The 15,000-nt window shown below is 45.1% G+C and overlaps 1 protein-coding gene across 2 annotated transcripts in view; it reads left to right on the top strand.

Moving 5' to 3' along the window:
- Positions 1-3,522: 3,522 nt before the first annotated feature.
- Positions 3,523-15,000, top strand: part of ppp2r1bb (protein phosphatase 2, regulatory subunit A, beta b) — a 20,770-nt gene continuing 9,292 nt past the window's right edge. For both annotated transcript variants that reach the window (XM_062520751.1, XM_062520752.1), the window contains exons 1-9: positions 3,523-3,662; positions 4,311-4,401; positions 4,510-4,610; positions 5,084-5,316; positions 6,085-6,232; positions 7,620-7,775; positions 10,889-11,003; positions 11,150-11,220; positions 14,326-14,460. In XM_062520751.1, coding sequence (XP_062376735.1) covers positions 3,585-3,662; positions 4,311-4,401; positions 4,510-4,610; positions 5,084-5,316; positions 6,085-6,232; positions 7,620-7,775; positions 10,889-11,003; positions 11,150-11,220; positions 14,326-14,460 — 1,128 coding nt within the window. In that variant the 5' untranslated portion in view covers positions 3,523-3,584. The remainder of the gene's footprint in view (positions 3,663-4,310; positions 4,402-4,509; positions 4,611-5,083; positions 5,317-6,084; positions 6,233-7,619; positions 7,776-10,888; positions 11,004-11,149; positions 11,221-14,325; positions 14,461-15,000) is intronic.

Below are 15,000 nucleotides of genomic sequence, written 5' to 3'. Positions count from 1 at the left end.
AACAATAAAACAAGGCATGTTTGTATTTTGTGTCATTTTCATGTAACTGAAATGCTATGTGGGGTAGGTAGTAGGATCATGAAAATCTATGTGGAAATAGAAAAGTATATGGACATGTAGTGTGTAAAGTTCTAATATTGCATCCAAGCCCCGTTCACAGAATAAATGCATGTAGTTACAGGTGTTTTGGTAACACCAGAATAAACATTTACAATAAAAAAAGGGAAGTTTGGCACCCCCCTCTGGCGAAACAGTAGCATTTTGCTACTTTTACAAGGCATTAACTCCGGTAGCTATTTGAATGGAATGGAAAGGCTATATTTTACTTCTCGTATTCAAAAAGAAGCAGAAATTCCTAATACCTTGAAATTGAAAAGGATGCCAAATCCGCCGAATTATGTACTTGAAATTATGTTTTAACCATTAATCTAAAATAGGCCTTTCATTAGTTGGTGGCTGTGAAGTTCTCAAAGGCCATCTGAATATCTTCATACGTACTGCCATCCTGTCCTGGTAGTGGCTGGGGCTGGCACAGCACACAGCACATGAATGGCAGCTGGTCCACTGGGGTGCAGGAATTTTACCTTGTAGTCCTCCAGCTCCTCTGACTTCTCCAAGGCATACCCTACCCACCATTTTCCATCATAGACACATATTGCCCTACCTGCACATCATGCTGCGGTGCCTTAGTGGCATTCTGAACAGTGTAAGACGTATGAAGATATTCAAATGGCCTTTGAGAACTTCACAGCCACCAACCAATGAAAGGCCTATTTTAGATTAATCGTTAAAACATAATTTCAAGTACATAATTCGGTGTATTTGGCATCCTTTTCAATTTCAAGGTATTAGGAATTTCTGCTTCTTTTTGAATACGAGAAGTAAAATATAGCCTTTCCATTCCATTCAAATAGCTACCGGAGTTAATGCCTTGTAAAAGTAGCAAAATGCTACTGTTTCGCCAGAGGGGGGTGCCAAACTTCCCTTTTTTTATTGTAAATGTTTATTCTGGTGTTACCAAAACACCTGTAACTACATGCATTTATTCTGTGAACGGGGCTTGGATGCAATATTAGAACTTTACACACTACATGTCCATATACTTTTCTATTTCCACATAGATTTTCATGATCCTACTACCTACCCCACATAGCTTTTCAGCTGCATGAAAATGACACAAAAATACAAACATGCCTTGTTTTATCCTTATTATTGTCAAATTCATTTGATTTGGAGACTTCACATTTTGGGACAACATTAACAAAGGATTATATTTCTATAGAAAAGACTCATTGATGGCAGGTGTGTCCCAATAAAAAAGTTTTGAGACCCTCAATATCACTTTTTTTGCATGTTTTTTCAGAAACTAGGGACTTCTGTACAACCAATGAGACTGTGGTACAAACATTTAATCATTGAATCTTACTGAGAACATGCTTGTCTTCCATTCTATAAAGTTTAGTCAGGCTAGGAATTATACTTTTTAAGATATGAGTACCTTAACATGGCCTCCAAGATAAGGTCATTTAGAGAGTGTAAAAAGGCAAGGGCAAAAAGACAATGAAAACAATAGAATTGAACAAAAATATTTTACAGATTTTAGTTATGGAACCTAAACATTGTGTATACAAACTTTGAAGAAAATCCGAGTCGGTGCTGCAACCATTTTCCTGGATTTTGTCTGATTTGACACGGAATGACCCTATTAACTCCATGATTACAAACCGAAATAACAGATCAAACATACCCAACCCCACCACACACACACACACACACACACACACACACACACACACACACACACACACACACACAAACAGAGAGATGTATATGCACACATACTGTGCACATTACTTGATTACTGTGGTGACTATCGGGATGTGGTTTCTGATGTAGGTGAGTAATAATCGTTAGTTGAGTGGTGATGCTGACTGATGTTTCTGATGAATGTAAGAAATGGTTTTGGTGAGTGGTGATGGGAGAGACTCATAGGAGTGTCTCCTCAGATTGTTTATGCTGGCGAGTCGGCTCTGGAAAGCCCCCGTCTCCAGCGGCAACGACCCTCAGAACCCCAGGGGCAGCTGCAAACATCACCGCAATAGGGGAGAACATGAAAGAGCTCGATCTGCTGTTACATAAACAGCAGCTCACGGTGACTCACACACACACACACAATATGTCTGCGCACATACACACACACACTCACGATCATACTACTCACGATCATACTACTCACACACACACACACACACACACACACACACACACACACACACACACACACGTGTGTGTGAGCGGAGCAAATAGAGGAGTACTATACGTATGTGTATGTGTGTGTGTGTGTGAGCGTGTGTGTGTGTGTGTGGGGGGGGGGGGGGGGGGGGGGCGTGAAGAAATGTGTGTGTGAGTGAGAAGAGAGTGTTAGAGATGTGTGTGTGTGTGTGTGTGTGTGTGTGAAAGAGAGAGAGAGCGAGAAGAGTGAGTTAGAGATGTGTGTGTGTGTGTGTGTGTGTGCGTGACACTGCATAAGTCTGTGTGTGAGCAACAAGCTTGTGTTAGCTGCTTCTTAAGACCCTGGTGTGAGAGAGGACTGTTTGACGTCAGTGGCATCGGCCCCCAGCTACCTGATTATTAACAACTGACTGGCCCCCTGTGCCTCCCAGCATGCTCCCCTCCTTGAGGAGGGGCCTCCGACTCACCCTCCCCAGAAAACACAACTCTTGGCTGGGGATGAAAGCAGAGCAGCTCCCCTCCCTCAGCTGAGCCAGCAGTTCCCCGCGGATGCATGCGTTTGATGCTGTGTAAGTAATACACCTCAGCCCAGACGGGCGGACAGGAGTGGACTGGACACTCACTGAGGGAGGTTATGAGAATGCCAGGAGGCTGTTGGCCGGGGGTCCCGATAGAAATGCAATAAAACATCTAACCCTGCAGACGCCACACAGGGAGGGCCGCAGGCCAGGCCTGAACATGCTCACATGCAGGTGCCGGCAGGAGAATGTAAAATATAAAGCCGCAGCCCATAAATCATTACATACCAAAATGCAGACAATTGGTCTCATTCAAAACCTCTTCTTCCCCCCCCCCCCCCCCCCCCCATCTCTTCTTTTTTGGATTATTTAATGTTTGGTGATGAAATTATTTAATATAGCCTAGTGAAAAGCTGTAGGCCAACCTTTTACTAAGTGTAGAGAATAAATTTGAGCACAGATCCCTCATGAAAAAGATAGTCAGTATATTTCTAGTAGGCCTACGCTGGTTCTGGTAGTGTAGGCTAGATGTTCTGTAATTGCCTACCTAATATCCTTCCCTCTAATCTGCAGTGTTACTGGGCTATTTAGACAATGTCCCAAATACTACAATATTTCTATAATATCAAAGGTATACAATACTATAATATTTTTTTATATACTACAATTTACGATTTCAATAATTATTTTTCGTAAGGAAATTGAAACTGGGCCAGCCAGTTGCCCTGATGACTTGCATGTGTCAGGCAAATCATAAGCCCCTGATACAACTTGCCCTCCTTTCAGAAACCCCGTAGTCGGCAGTAGGCGGAAGCTTCAACAAATAGGTCCAAAATGGCAGGAGCTGATGGAGACGATTCGCTGTACCCCATAGCTGTTTTAATCGATGAACTTCGAAATGAAGACGTCCAGGTAATAATAATGCAATCATTTGTTAGTAGGATTTTGGAAGTTATGAATGGATTTCATTAATACCGCCAATTCCCCATTCATTTACACGACACGCTAGCTGGCTAGCTAACCAGCTAGCCTGTATGAGCACTTGCTGGCTAGCAAACGCTAACCAGTTAACATGCAATATGACTATTCCTATCCTAAATCCTTTTGTTAATGCGTAGCATAAGCTTTGGGAGTACATTGTTTTCAGGTTGTGTGTATGATACTGATGCCAGAGTCAAGTACGAGTTTCATGGTTTGGTTAGCCCATAGCATTAGCTGTTTGGCTCCCAGTGTTGGTAGACAGTAGCGTAAACTAGCTAGTGCTAACGTTAACCGTAGCTTGACAGGAGGGTGCGTCAAGGTGGGGCCTGTCTTTTCTTGGATGACACCTCATAAATGGCAATCGTTGTGTTCTTTCGAATGTACCGTAAGATCTTTAGTGTAAAACGTTTGTGTGGCCGATAGCTATGGCCGAACGCCATCGTCAAGCCTCGCCCACCCGCAAGACTTGTGTGTTGACATCAAAACAATGTGATGCTAGCAAGGTTCTTTACTGTCAGTCAGGTGCAGATGTCCCCTGAACTCGTTATTGATACTATACCCACCTCCCTTGCTTTGCAGTTGCGGCTGAACAGCATTAAGAAGCTGTCCACCATCGCGTTGGCGTTAGGAGTGGAGAGGACTCGCACAGAACTCCTTCCCTTCCTCACTGGTAAGCCATGGGATTGACTGGTAGAATAATTGGGGGGTAGAATAATGAATGTTTTAACGCCAGACACCTGGCCGGACCCTCATGCTTCTTCTCTTGTGCTGGTACCAGACACCATCTACGATGAGGACGAGGTCCTGCTGGCTCTGGCTGAGCAGCTGGGCAACTTCACCATGCTTGTGGGAGGCCCTGAATTCGTCCATTGCCTCCTGGTAAGACCCCACATACATGCACAGCAGTAGGCCGACTTGCATGCACTGGCTTTGCTCTCAGACACTACACTAGAAATGCATTGCTGCATTCTTAACTTGCATACACTGGTCTCCCATAGAGAATACTCACAAGGTATGATTTTGAGTGCAATCGTTGTGGCCTAACATCTTCCATTTAATCATCATTTGAGAAGTAAAAATAGTGTTTTGATCCCTTATGTTTATTGCAAACTAAATGGTTATGGGGCCATCTTAGAGCAGTAGAATGCTGTCACTTGCTGTATATTCACATATCCCTCGCAGCTGACCTATATCTCTCCTGTCATACCTGTCGGGATTAAGTAGTTGGCCTCAGGCGAACTGCACCCAGCCCATCCCTGACTGAGAACCTGTTGAGTTTGTATGCATGTTGCCTGTTAGCACTAACTGTCCCCCCCCCCCCCCCCCCCCCCTCTACCTTTCCCCTCCCCCAGCCCCCGCTGGAGAGCCTGGCCACTGTGGAGGAGACAGTGGTGCGGGACAAGGCGGTGGAGTCACTGCGCAAGATCTCTCAGGAGCACTCGCCCGTGGACCTGGAGGTGCACTTTGAGCCCCTGGTGAAGCGCCTTGCCAGCGGAGACTGGTTCACCTCCCGCACCTCCGCCTGCGGCCTCTTCAGCGTCTGCTACCCCCGTGTCTCCAGCACCGTCAAGGCTGAGATCAGGCAGTGAGTAACCCCACCTACACCCTCTCCATGTAGCCTTCTCAGGCAGTGAGGACTCCCACCCTGTAGCCTTCTCAGGCAGTGAGGACCTCCACTCAAAATCAAGCTAAAATCATTTAACAATAAAGAATAATTAACATGAAGACTTAAGGTGGAATAATTAAAAGACAGGTACAGGTCTGTTTTTAACAGATAGACTTTGCCAGAGACTAATTTAGCATACCAGTGATAGTAATCTTTCTCAAACATGTGTCTGATGCAGGGCTAGGGCCCGTATCGTTACACATGGTGATTTCCCATTAAAAAAACCTGAGGAGCATATTCTGGTCTGCGGACTTCTTGGTCTTTTTCCTGACATAAGCCTTTCATCGCTTTTGGACGTGTGTGCAGTACACTTGATCCTTCTCAAACACCCAGAGCTGTTGCCACTCGCTGGAGATTTTTCAGTGATGTATTTTTTTTGTGTTTAGGCCTTAGTCATTGGGAAAGTCAGAGTCAATTGTTTTTTTTACCCAGCCCAAGTTGCTGCAGCTGCAGCGCTACACTCTGGAGGCATGTTCATGAGTCCCCATGTTCATGTGCGCGTGCATCAGTAGCTCTCTACTGTGTGTGTAGATTTGATCCCTTGTGGCTTCTGTAATTCCCCACACTGCTCTGTAGTGTTCTCCCGAGCTGCTCTCTGCTGCTTAATGTTTTGGTCCCTGGTGCTGGTTTAATCTGGTCCCTTGCGGTGTGTGTGTGTGTGTGTGTGTGTGTGCACCACTCTCTCAGGCATTTCCGCACGCTGTGCTCCGACGACACCCCGATGGTGAGGCGGGCCGCTGCCTCCAAGCTGGGAGAGTTTGCCAAGGTTCTGGAGCTGGAGTACGTCAAGAGCGACATCATCTCCCTCTTCACTGCACTGGCCTCTGATGAGCAGGTACAGTACACATCAGGGAAGGACAAAGAATCTGTACCCTTAGCTACAGTAATTTCCCGCATATAAGCTGCATTGTGTATAAGCCACAGGACCGTGTTTTATGCAAGTTAAAAGAAACAAAACCATATCACCATATTAACTGCCCCCCTGTATTAACCTCATAGCTGAAGAAATTTAGCAAAATCAGTGCATAAGCTGCGGCTAATAGTCGGGAAATTACGGTATTGCAATATTTTATTTTGCAATACTGTATACATGTTCAAAAGTACAATATGAATTTTCAAGCAATAGTTTTAAATGCATATAGTGTCTATATACGAGACGCTGCTTCATATTTTGAGGTACTTCATTTGTTCACGTCAAGTAAATCTTTGTTACCTACAGTTTATGCACATGGTGCGTGTCTTTATTAGTAAAAACAGATTTCCCCCCCTAAAATGACGTTGAAAAATAGCAGTATTCCACCTTACATTTTATACACCTTATACAATTTATTGACTTGTAAACCCCTGCATCGTGATCTGCATCCCTACGGTCATATTCTTGCCAATACACAATCGTAGGACTCACACACACACACACACACACCCATGCGTGCCTCCCTCTCATCCTTAATGCCCGTTTCCCACCCGCTGCTGTGAGGGAATCCATCACCACCCGCCCACACTACTGACCTTTCCAGATGAGCAATGTCCCTCTCCGACTGATCTTCTGTGTACTGCTACATCAACACGAGACTAAACAGTTTATTCTACTGCATTGTCTCGCTGACCTTAGCTTCTGGGCCAGTGATGGCGTCCTAATGGTTTTTCTATCCACTCCTTACAAAGACTAGTTGGAGAAACAAAGTGCCTAAGATGTCATTAAGCTGAGTTTTGAGCCTTTTTATGGACATTTTTTTGGTTGTTGTCCTCTTGTCCCCGGCATGCAAAGGGGAACAACAAATTCTTTTTGAGTGGGCTGGCTTTTAGTCTAGAACTAATATTTATATGGAGTCGAATGGATCTTCACTGATTAAACGCCAGTGCTCTGTCAGTTGGCAGGACTGCGAGAACTTGAGCTCTCGGGGTCAGTTTTTAATTATATTTTGACGCCATTTTGGGTAAACAGAACAATTTTTGAGTTGTTTTTCTTTCTCTCGTTGCCTTGTGACATAAACAGCAGTCCTTTAACAGAAGTGTGTGTGTCTTTGTTTTATTTATTTTTTTACTGATTCTGCTTGTAATATAATGCTTTTCGACTCGACAGAGCACACACACACACACACACACACACACCCCAGCGGTCGAAGCTGCCATCCAGGGCCTTAACCCGCAAGTCGGAGTGTGTGGTTTTTTTTTTGTCTGCTGACTGCTCTCTGTCCCTCTGACCCTCCGTCTCTTTTCAGGACTCTGTGCGTCTGTTGGCGGTGGAGGCGTGCGTGAGCATCGCCCAGCTGCTGCCCCAGGAGGAGCTGGAGTCGCTGGTCATGCCCACACTGCGCCAGGCGGCCGAGGACAAGTCCTGGAGGGTGCGCTACATGGTGGCCGACAAGTTCTCCGAGGTCAGTGGGACTCACAGCCGTTAGCGGACATTACATTACATTTAGCAGACACTTTTTTTTTTTGACGGGTCGAGAGATTACTTTGTCCTCGGAGCAACTTGTGTAGAAAAAATTCGATTTTACCGTTTTTAGCCAAAACTCGTTAGCCTGGAAGTAACCGGGGCATGTCCTTTCGCCGCTACAAAACGCTATTTTTATACCTCCTCTACTGTTCCAAACAACATTACACTTACATTGTAGTGAGTAGAGGGTCCCTAAAGCCAAACCGAAGTATCCCAAGGTCTTTATGTGGTCGGATAGAGAGCCCAGAATGAATTTAATCAAGCCAGTACCTTTCCAGTACCAGTACCAAGCCAGTCCCTAGCTGCTGTAAGGGTCCCTTCTGGCAGGGTTCAAGGTAAGCAGTAGCCCAGGACAATTTAAAAAGCCATTTGGGCAATGCGGTTGGCTAGTCAGGTTTTCTGCCCATCACCCATCATCAAGGGTCATTTCAGTTCACTTCACTTTTATAGTAATAAACAGGTTTATGCAAAAGTGGCTTTTTGTGGCCAGAAGAAATATACAAAGGGCCGGCACCAGTCAGATGTACTAGGGTTCTCACAAATCATCATGGTATTTTGGTTAAGTCTATTTCAGATATGGAAATTCAGGGAATTTCTGGGAATTTCTTTGAATTTTGTTGTAGCAGTTTAAAATTGCCTACAATTTACTTGAAATCTTTGGTCAGTGAAGTAATTGTACTTTATGTAAGGAAAGTTACAAGTCAATGTATGGAATTTTACATTCGCCTTGAGTGGGAACTCTGTGTACCAGTGAGGGGGGGAAATCAGATGCTGGACCCTAGTACTGGAGGAGTTGGGAAACCTTAGCCGGCTTCAGACCATCGGGCCAGCTTGGGCCAGGCTAACTTCGGACCAAACTGGTGCTAATAGCCCGGGTCCACAAGCCTCACCTTTGCGTTCAGACTGTCAGGTCATTAGCCTCTCCGCATTACACCTCGACACGCCCTCGCTTGTGAAAAGTAACCATTACCACACCTTTTCAAGCAGGATAGCAGAGCAGAAAGTCGCGTAGGCAGTCAGTCAGTCACCATTTATTGTCCGTTTGTATGTCACTTAGGCTAATATTAATTTCTATACAAACCAAGACGGTGGATTCCTAAAGAAACGCATGGCACAGACGTGTATCTAAATGAGTTATGTAACATAAATGACATTTTACCTGACTCGAAGAGCAGTAAACATTTGTAAGGCTGTGTGTACAATCCATAGACAGTAAAATCCGCATGGAGCTCCAGTGGAATTTTAGTTTCACGACGATGCCACAAGTTCACAGCCTAGCACCAAGCAGAGGAGGCTAAAGAAAATATTTTGAAGCCAGTAGTAGACGCTCCTGCTAAGAACCAAACGGGACTTTGTTAAAATCCACAACTCTATGGCTACTGGAAAATGTAAGGTTCATTTATTAAATGTTATTTTGAAGCATTAACAAACAGTTATTTTAGAATTTCCGAACGAAAGGGGCTGGAGTGCGTGAGTGAAAATGTCAGGTTGTCCCGGCAACACGATTTCCTGTTCTAAACAAACGACCTGCAATGGCATTTTCTATTGCCTGCCTCACCATGTTTCTTTCAAAATGAAAATAAATGAATTTTAAGCGGTGAAAATCACTACCATGTCCAGGCGTTTATGTATTCTTCTGGAGTACTAAAAGGAGAAGTTCGCGCTAGCATGAAAAACAAAGTTTATAATGTAACGTCAAGCTGGGCTAATCTAGGCTACTATTTAAGGATCTTTGGTCGTATCAATAGCAGAAAACACACTGGCAGGAATAGCCTAAATTAGTGGGACGCTGTTAGTTATATTAGTTCACTTTTTACTGTGCTACATGGTGATCTCTGGACGGAGTTAGCCTACTGACAGGCAAATATCTATGTGGATGTAACGTTATGTCTCAATTCCATGTGCAATGTTTGTGGACTCCACACACAGCAACGGGTTGACTCCGCCTTCACCTTGACGCCGCCTCTGGCCCGACTGTAGTCCCGACTGGCCCAACGATTTTGTTGGGCCAGAAATCAGGGGCTAGTAGCCCCGATTTGGCCCGCAGTTAGCACCCGCCAAGAGGTGTGAACGCAATTAGCCCTGGCACGGCCTGGCTAGCTCGGCTTTGGCCCGACGGTCTGAAAGGGGCTCTTGATGACTAGCAGGTCACCTGCAGTGTACCTGATGTGGTTAATGGTTACACAGGTGCAGGGGCCCTTCCCATACCGTCATTGGAACTGGAGAATGGATCAGCTGGTGGTTAGGGTCAAAGGTCACTTTGACAAGTGTGATACGTGTCTCGAATGCTCTCTTAAAAGTACACTATGCAATATTTTCCATTATGTAACTTTTACAAAGCCAATTTGATGGTAAACGAACTTGCAATAGGTGAATCGTTCACTAGCTATACAGCATTGACGTAGCAAGTCTATAAACAAGCAATGCATTTTCCAAGAACTGTGGCCTGACGAATCTCGCGAGAAATGTGAAACATTATCTTGTCAGTAGATGTAGCTCTTTGGGGATAATGTTTTGCCTGTTGTTAATCCTTCACCTCCACAACAAAAACATGGTTGTTCTGTACACGGGGGGTAAGTCGCAAGAAGTTTGCTATTTGCAACAGCAGAGTGAAATATAGATATGGCGACTCTAGAGGGAGAGAGCAACTCAATCTCCGTAGTGTTCCTTTAAAGAAAAACTATGCAGGATTGGCGGTTTTCGTTTTCGCTTGTTTAAGCTTACATATTTCTCTGCAGAGCTTCCCCTACAGCTTAAGCGTGTATATTTTACAAAACTCCTCAATCGGTCAGTCTGCCGTGCCTTTTCATGAGACTAGAGGGAGCTCTACAGCTGCCAAAACTAACTCAATCTCCGTAGTAAACTTGAATTTCCCCTTGGGGATCAATAAAGTATCTATCTATCTATCTATCTATCTAGTGTTCCTTTAAGCTTCAGAGCCATGCAGTGATTCATGGCACTCTGTCCACACTTCTCCAGTCACGCTAGGAATTCTGGTAAAAACTGTGTGCAATGTTGGGTAATTGTTTTGTTTCTGTTTTCTTCTTCCAGTTGCAAAAGGCAGTCGGGCCAGAGATCACCAAGAATGACCTGGTCCCAGCTTTCCAGAACCTTCTGAAGGACTGCGAGGCAGAGGTCCGTGCAGCTGCAGCCAACAAAGTCAAAGGTGAGCCCTGCCTTGCCAAGCCATCAAGTAGCTTGTGTGTGTGTGTGTGTGTGTGTGTGTGTGTGTGTGTGTGTGTGTGTGTGTGTGTGCATATGTGTACACGCATGCTTACGCATGTTGTTGATGTGTGTGTTTTCTGTCCTCAGAGTTCTGTGAGAATTTACCCGAGGATGGCAGGGAGACCATCATCATGACTCACATTCTGCCCTGTGTGAAGGTATGGGGTGTTTATATGTGTGTGTGTGTGTGTGTGGACCCCCCGGTCTACAGGGGTGCTGCCATTCTGGGCTTCCATGGTGGGAATACATACTGTGTGTGTGTGTGTGTGTGTGTGTGTTTTAGTAGATTGCGTTGGTGATGGCCCAGACCTCCATCCCTGGCCGAGAGTGAGTGAGTGAGTGTATGTACAGTGCCTATAGAAAGTTATCATACCCTTTTGAAATAGTTACTTTTTTTGTCTTACAGCCTGAAATCAAAACCCATTTTTAAAAAAAATCTTTTCCAGTTTTATTTACAAATGTAGCTGTACAACATCAAAATAATGAAAAAAAAGTCAACAGTTCTGAAAATTAATAAAAAATTAAAAACTAGAATAACAGGGTTGGAAAAGTCATCATACCCCTGACTTAATACTTTGTAAAACTTCCTTTTGCTTTCATTACAGCCATCAATCTGTTTGGATATGTCTCTATTATAGCTTTGCACACCTAGATAGGGGAATATTTGCCCAATTTTCCGTGCAGAAATGTTAAAATTTAGTCAAATTCTGTAGGGAATGGCGATGGACTGCTCTCTTCAAGTCAATCCACATATTTTCTATAGGATTTAAGTCAGGGCTCTGACTTTGCCACTCAAGGATATTCACCATCCTATCCTTAAGCCACTGCTTTGTTCTTTTGGCAGTATGTTTAGGATTTTTGTCGTGTTGGAAGGCGAATGACCTCCCCATCCTCAGCTGTTTAGGAGAGGGACGCAGGTTTTCCTCAAGAATTTTGGTGTACTTGGCAGCATCCATTTTCCCTTCTATCCTGACCAATTGCCCAGTCCCCGCTGAAGAGAAACATCCCCAAAACATAATGTTGCCCCCACCATGCTTCAAAGTAGGTATGGTGTGTTTTGGGTGTGTTTGGGTGTGTATACTGTGTTTGGTTAGTGCCTGGAGCTCAGTCCAAAAACTTCAATCTTAGTCTCCAAAAAGTTCGATCTTAGTCTCATCTGACCATATAAGCTTTTTCCACATGGTAGCAGAATATTCCAGATGTGTTTTTGCACTGAACTCCAAGCGCAATGTTTGGCGAAAACCAACACAGTACACCACCCAAAACACACCATACCTAGTGTGAAGCATGGTTGGGGCAACATTATGTTGTGGGGATGTTTCTTTTCAGCGGGAACTGGGCAATTGGTCAGGATAGAAGGGAAAATGGATGCTGCCAAATACACCCAAATTTTTAAGGAAAACCTGCGTCCCTCTCCTAGACAGCTGAGGATGGGGAGGTCATTCGCCTTCCAACACGACAATAATCCTAAACATACTGCCAAAAGAACAAAGCAGTGGCTTAAGGATAGGATGGTGAATATCCTTGAGTGGCAAAGTCAGAGCCCTGACTTAAATACTATAGAAAATATGTGGGTTGACTTGAAGAGAGCAGTCCATCGCCATTCCCTACAGAATTTGACTAAATTTTAACATTTCTGTACGGAAAATTGGGCAAATATTCCCCTATCTAGGTGTGCAAAGCTATAATAGAGACATATCCAAACAGATTGATGGCTGTAATGAAAGCAAAAGGAAGCTTTACAAAGTATTAAGTCAGGGGTATGATGACTTTTCCAACCCTGTTATTCTAGTTTTTCATTTTTCATTAATTTTCAGAACTGTTTACTTTTTTTTCATTATTTTGATGTTGTACAGCTAAATTTGTTAATAAAACTGGAAAAGATTTTTTTAAAAATGGGTTTTGATTTCAGGCTGTAAGACAAAAAAAGTAACTATTTCAAAAGGGTAGGATGACTTTCTATAGGCACTGTATGTGCACACGCGCGTGCGTTTGTTCGTGCGCCCTCCCTGTGTTCTGAGAGGCTTCCGGAGTGGCAGCTCCCACCCGCCCCACGCCGAGCCGAGCTAATCAGGTCCATTAGCGGCACTCTGTGCTGCGCGCTTTAGCTTCATCAGCATCAGCAGCTCCTGATCACGCATGACCCACATCCTCCTGTCCTGGATAAACAAACATTTGCCAGGCCAACGAGCAAGCCAATTGCACACACATCAGTCCTTGCATAAGCACCCAGCCCCAAACAAACAATATGTGTCATCGCCCGTCCCTGCAGCTCTGCGAAGGTCGAAGGTCGCGTGGAGGGCACTTGGTTCGGAGGCGTAGTGTGTGTGTGTGTGTGTGTGTGTAAATGTTGTTTGGGGTCTGTGGGCGCGCTTATGTAAGGTAGTCATTAACACCACCACTTCACAGGTGCCCATTTACCATGTAAACAAAATGGGTCGTGACTGCTCACAGCGCAATCCCATTATACACGCACATTTAGTCAGCTTGCCACCCCCCGTGGAGACACACACACACACACACACACACACACACACACACACACACACTCTGAGTTGAGGGTGTCTGTACCCATGGGAATCCTGTATGAGTTTGGGAACATTCCGTTACTCTGGCGACATGTAAATGCTACCATAGGTTTTAGGTTTGGGCATTTGTGTGTAGTTGTCTTGGGTAAAGTCATAAGGTGTGTGTGTGTGTGTGTTTGACATGACTGGAAAGCAGTGGCTGGGTGTCCTCCATCGTGTGTGTGTGTGTGTGTGTGTGTTTGTGTGTGTTTGTGTGTTAAGCGGTTGGATCAGTGCTCACCAGGGGGCACTGGACAGGGCCAGCCTCTGCCACAGCATTGGTGCTGCCACTGTCTGGCTTAGTCTATTTGTTATTATATCTGTCTATTTATCTATCTCCATCTGTCTGTATCTTTCTCTGTCTGTTCATCTTTGCATGTCAATTTCCAAAAGCTTTATTGACATGACAAGAATTCTCAAAGCATGTGCAGACATTAATTAAGATAAATCAAATTTGTGTGTGTGTGTGTGTGTGTGTGTGTGTGTGTGTGTGTGTGTGTGTGTGTGTGTGTGTGTGTGTGTGTGTGTGTGTGTGTGTGTGTGTGTGTGTGTGTGTGTGTGTGTGTGTGTGTGTGTGTGTGTGTGTGTGTGTGTGTGTGTGTGTGTGTGTGTGTGTGTGTGTGTGTCCTCCTTCTGTGAGGTTAGTGTGTACGTGTCTGTACGTCGCTCTGATCTTTCTGTGTGTGTCAACTACAGGAGCTGGTGTCCGACACCAACCAGCATGTGAAGTCAGCATTGGCATCGGTCATCATGGGCCTGTCCACCATCCTTGGGAAGGACAACACCGTGGAGCACCTGCTGCCCTTGTTCCTGGCCCAGCTCAAGGACGAGGTGAGGACCAGACGCTGCTACACCACACACACACCACACACACACACAACACAAGCACACACACTGCACCACACCTCACACACAGACACCTCTCTCTCACACACAACAGAGGGAAACGCACTCACTCACTTTCTCTGTTTCTCACACACACCCACACACACACACACCAGGGGCCCTAAGGAGGGTATGTGTGTTCTCTGAGCCCCTGGTGTCTGCGGAAGGCTAGCTGTATCTCTGCTCTGTTGTACGGACTCCATCTTTGTGTGGACTAACAGAGCAGCTTTGTGCACGCCGGCCACCCAGCCTTCCAAGCTCTCCCAGAAGCCCCTGAGTGACATGAGAGATGGCTTAGATACATGGAGAGAGAGAGAGAGATGGACATGGAGAGAGAGAGAGAGAGAGAGATGGCTGAAAGAGATGGTAGAGCCAAAGAGAGAGATGGCAGAGAGAAAGAGAGACATGCATGAGAAAGAGAGAGAGCGCTATCCCGCTCTGCATAGGGCATGTAGAGTGTGAGTTGGCCGGGGCCAGTTGGCGGCT

The sequence above is a fragment of the Sardina pilchardus genome, chromosome 19 (genome assembly GCF_963854185.1).
Source record: "Sardina pilchardus chromosome 19, fSarPil1.1, whole genome shotgun sequence".
NCBI classification, from domain to species: domain Eukaryota; kingdom Metazoa; phylum Chordata; class Actinopteri; order Clupeiformes; family Clupeidae; genus Sardina; species Sardina pilchardus.
The sequence above is the reverse complement of the archived record's forward strand: the minus strand, read 5'-3'. Positions and strand labels throughout refer to the sequence as shown.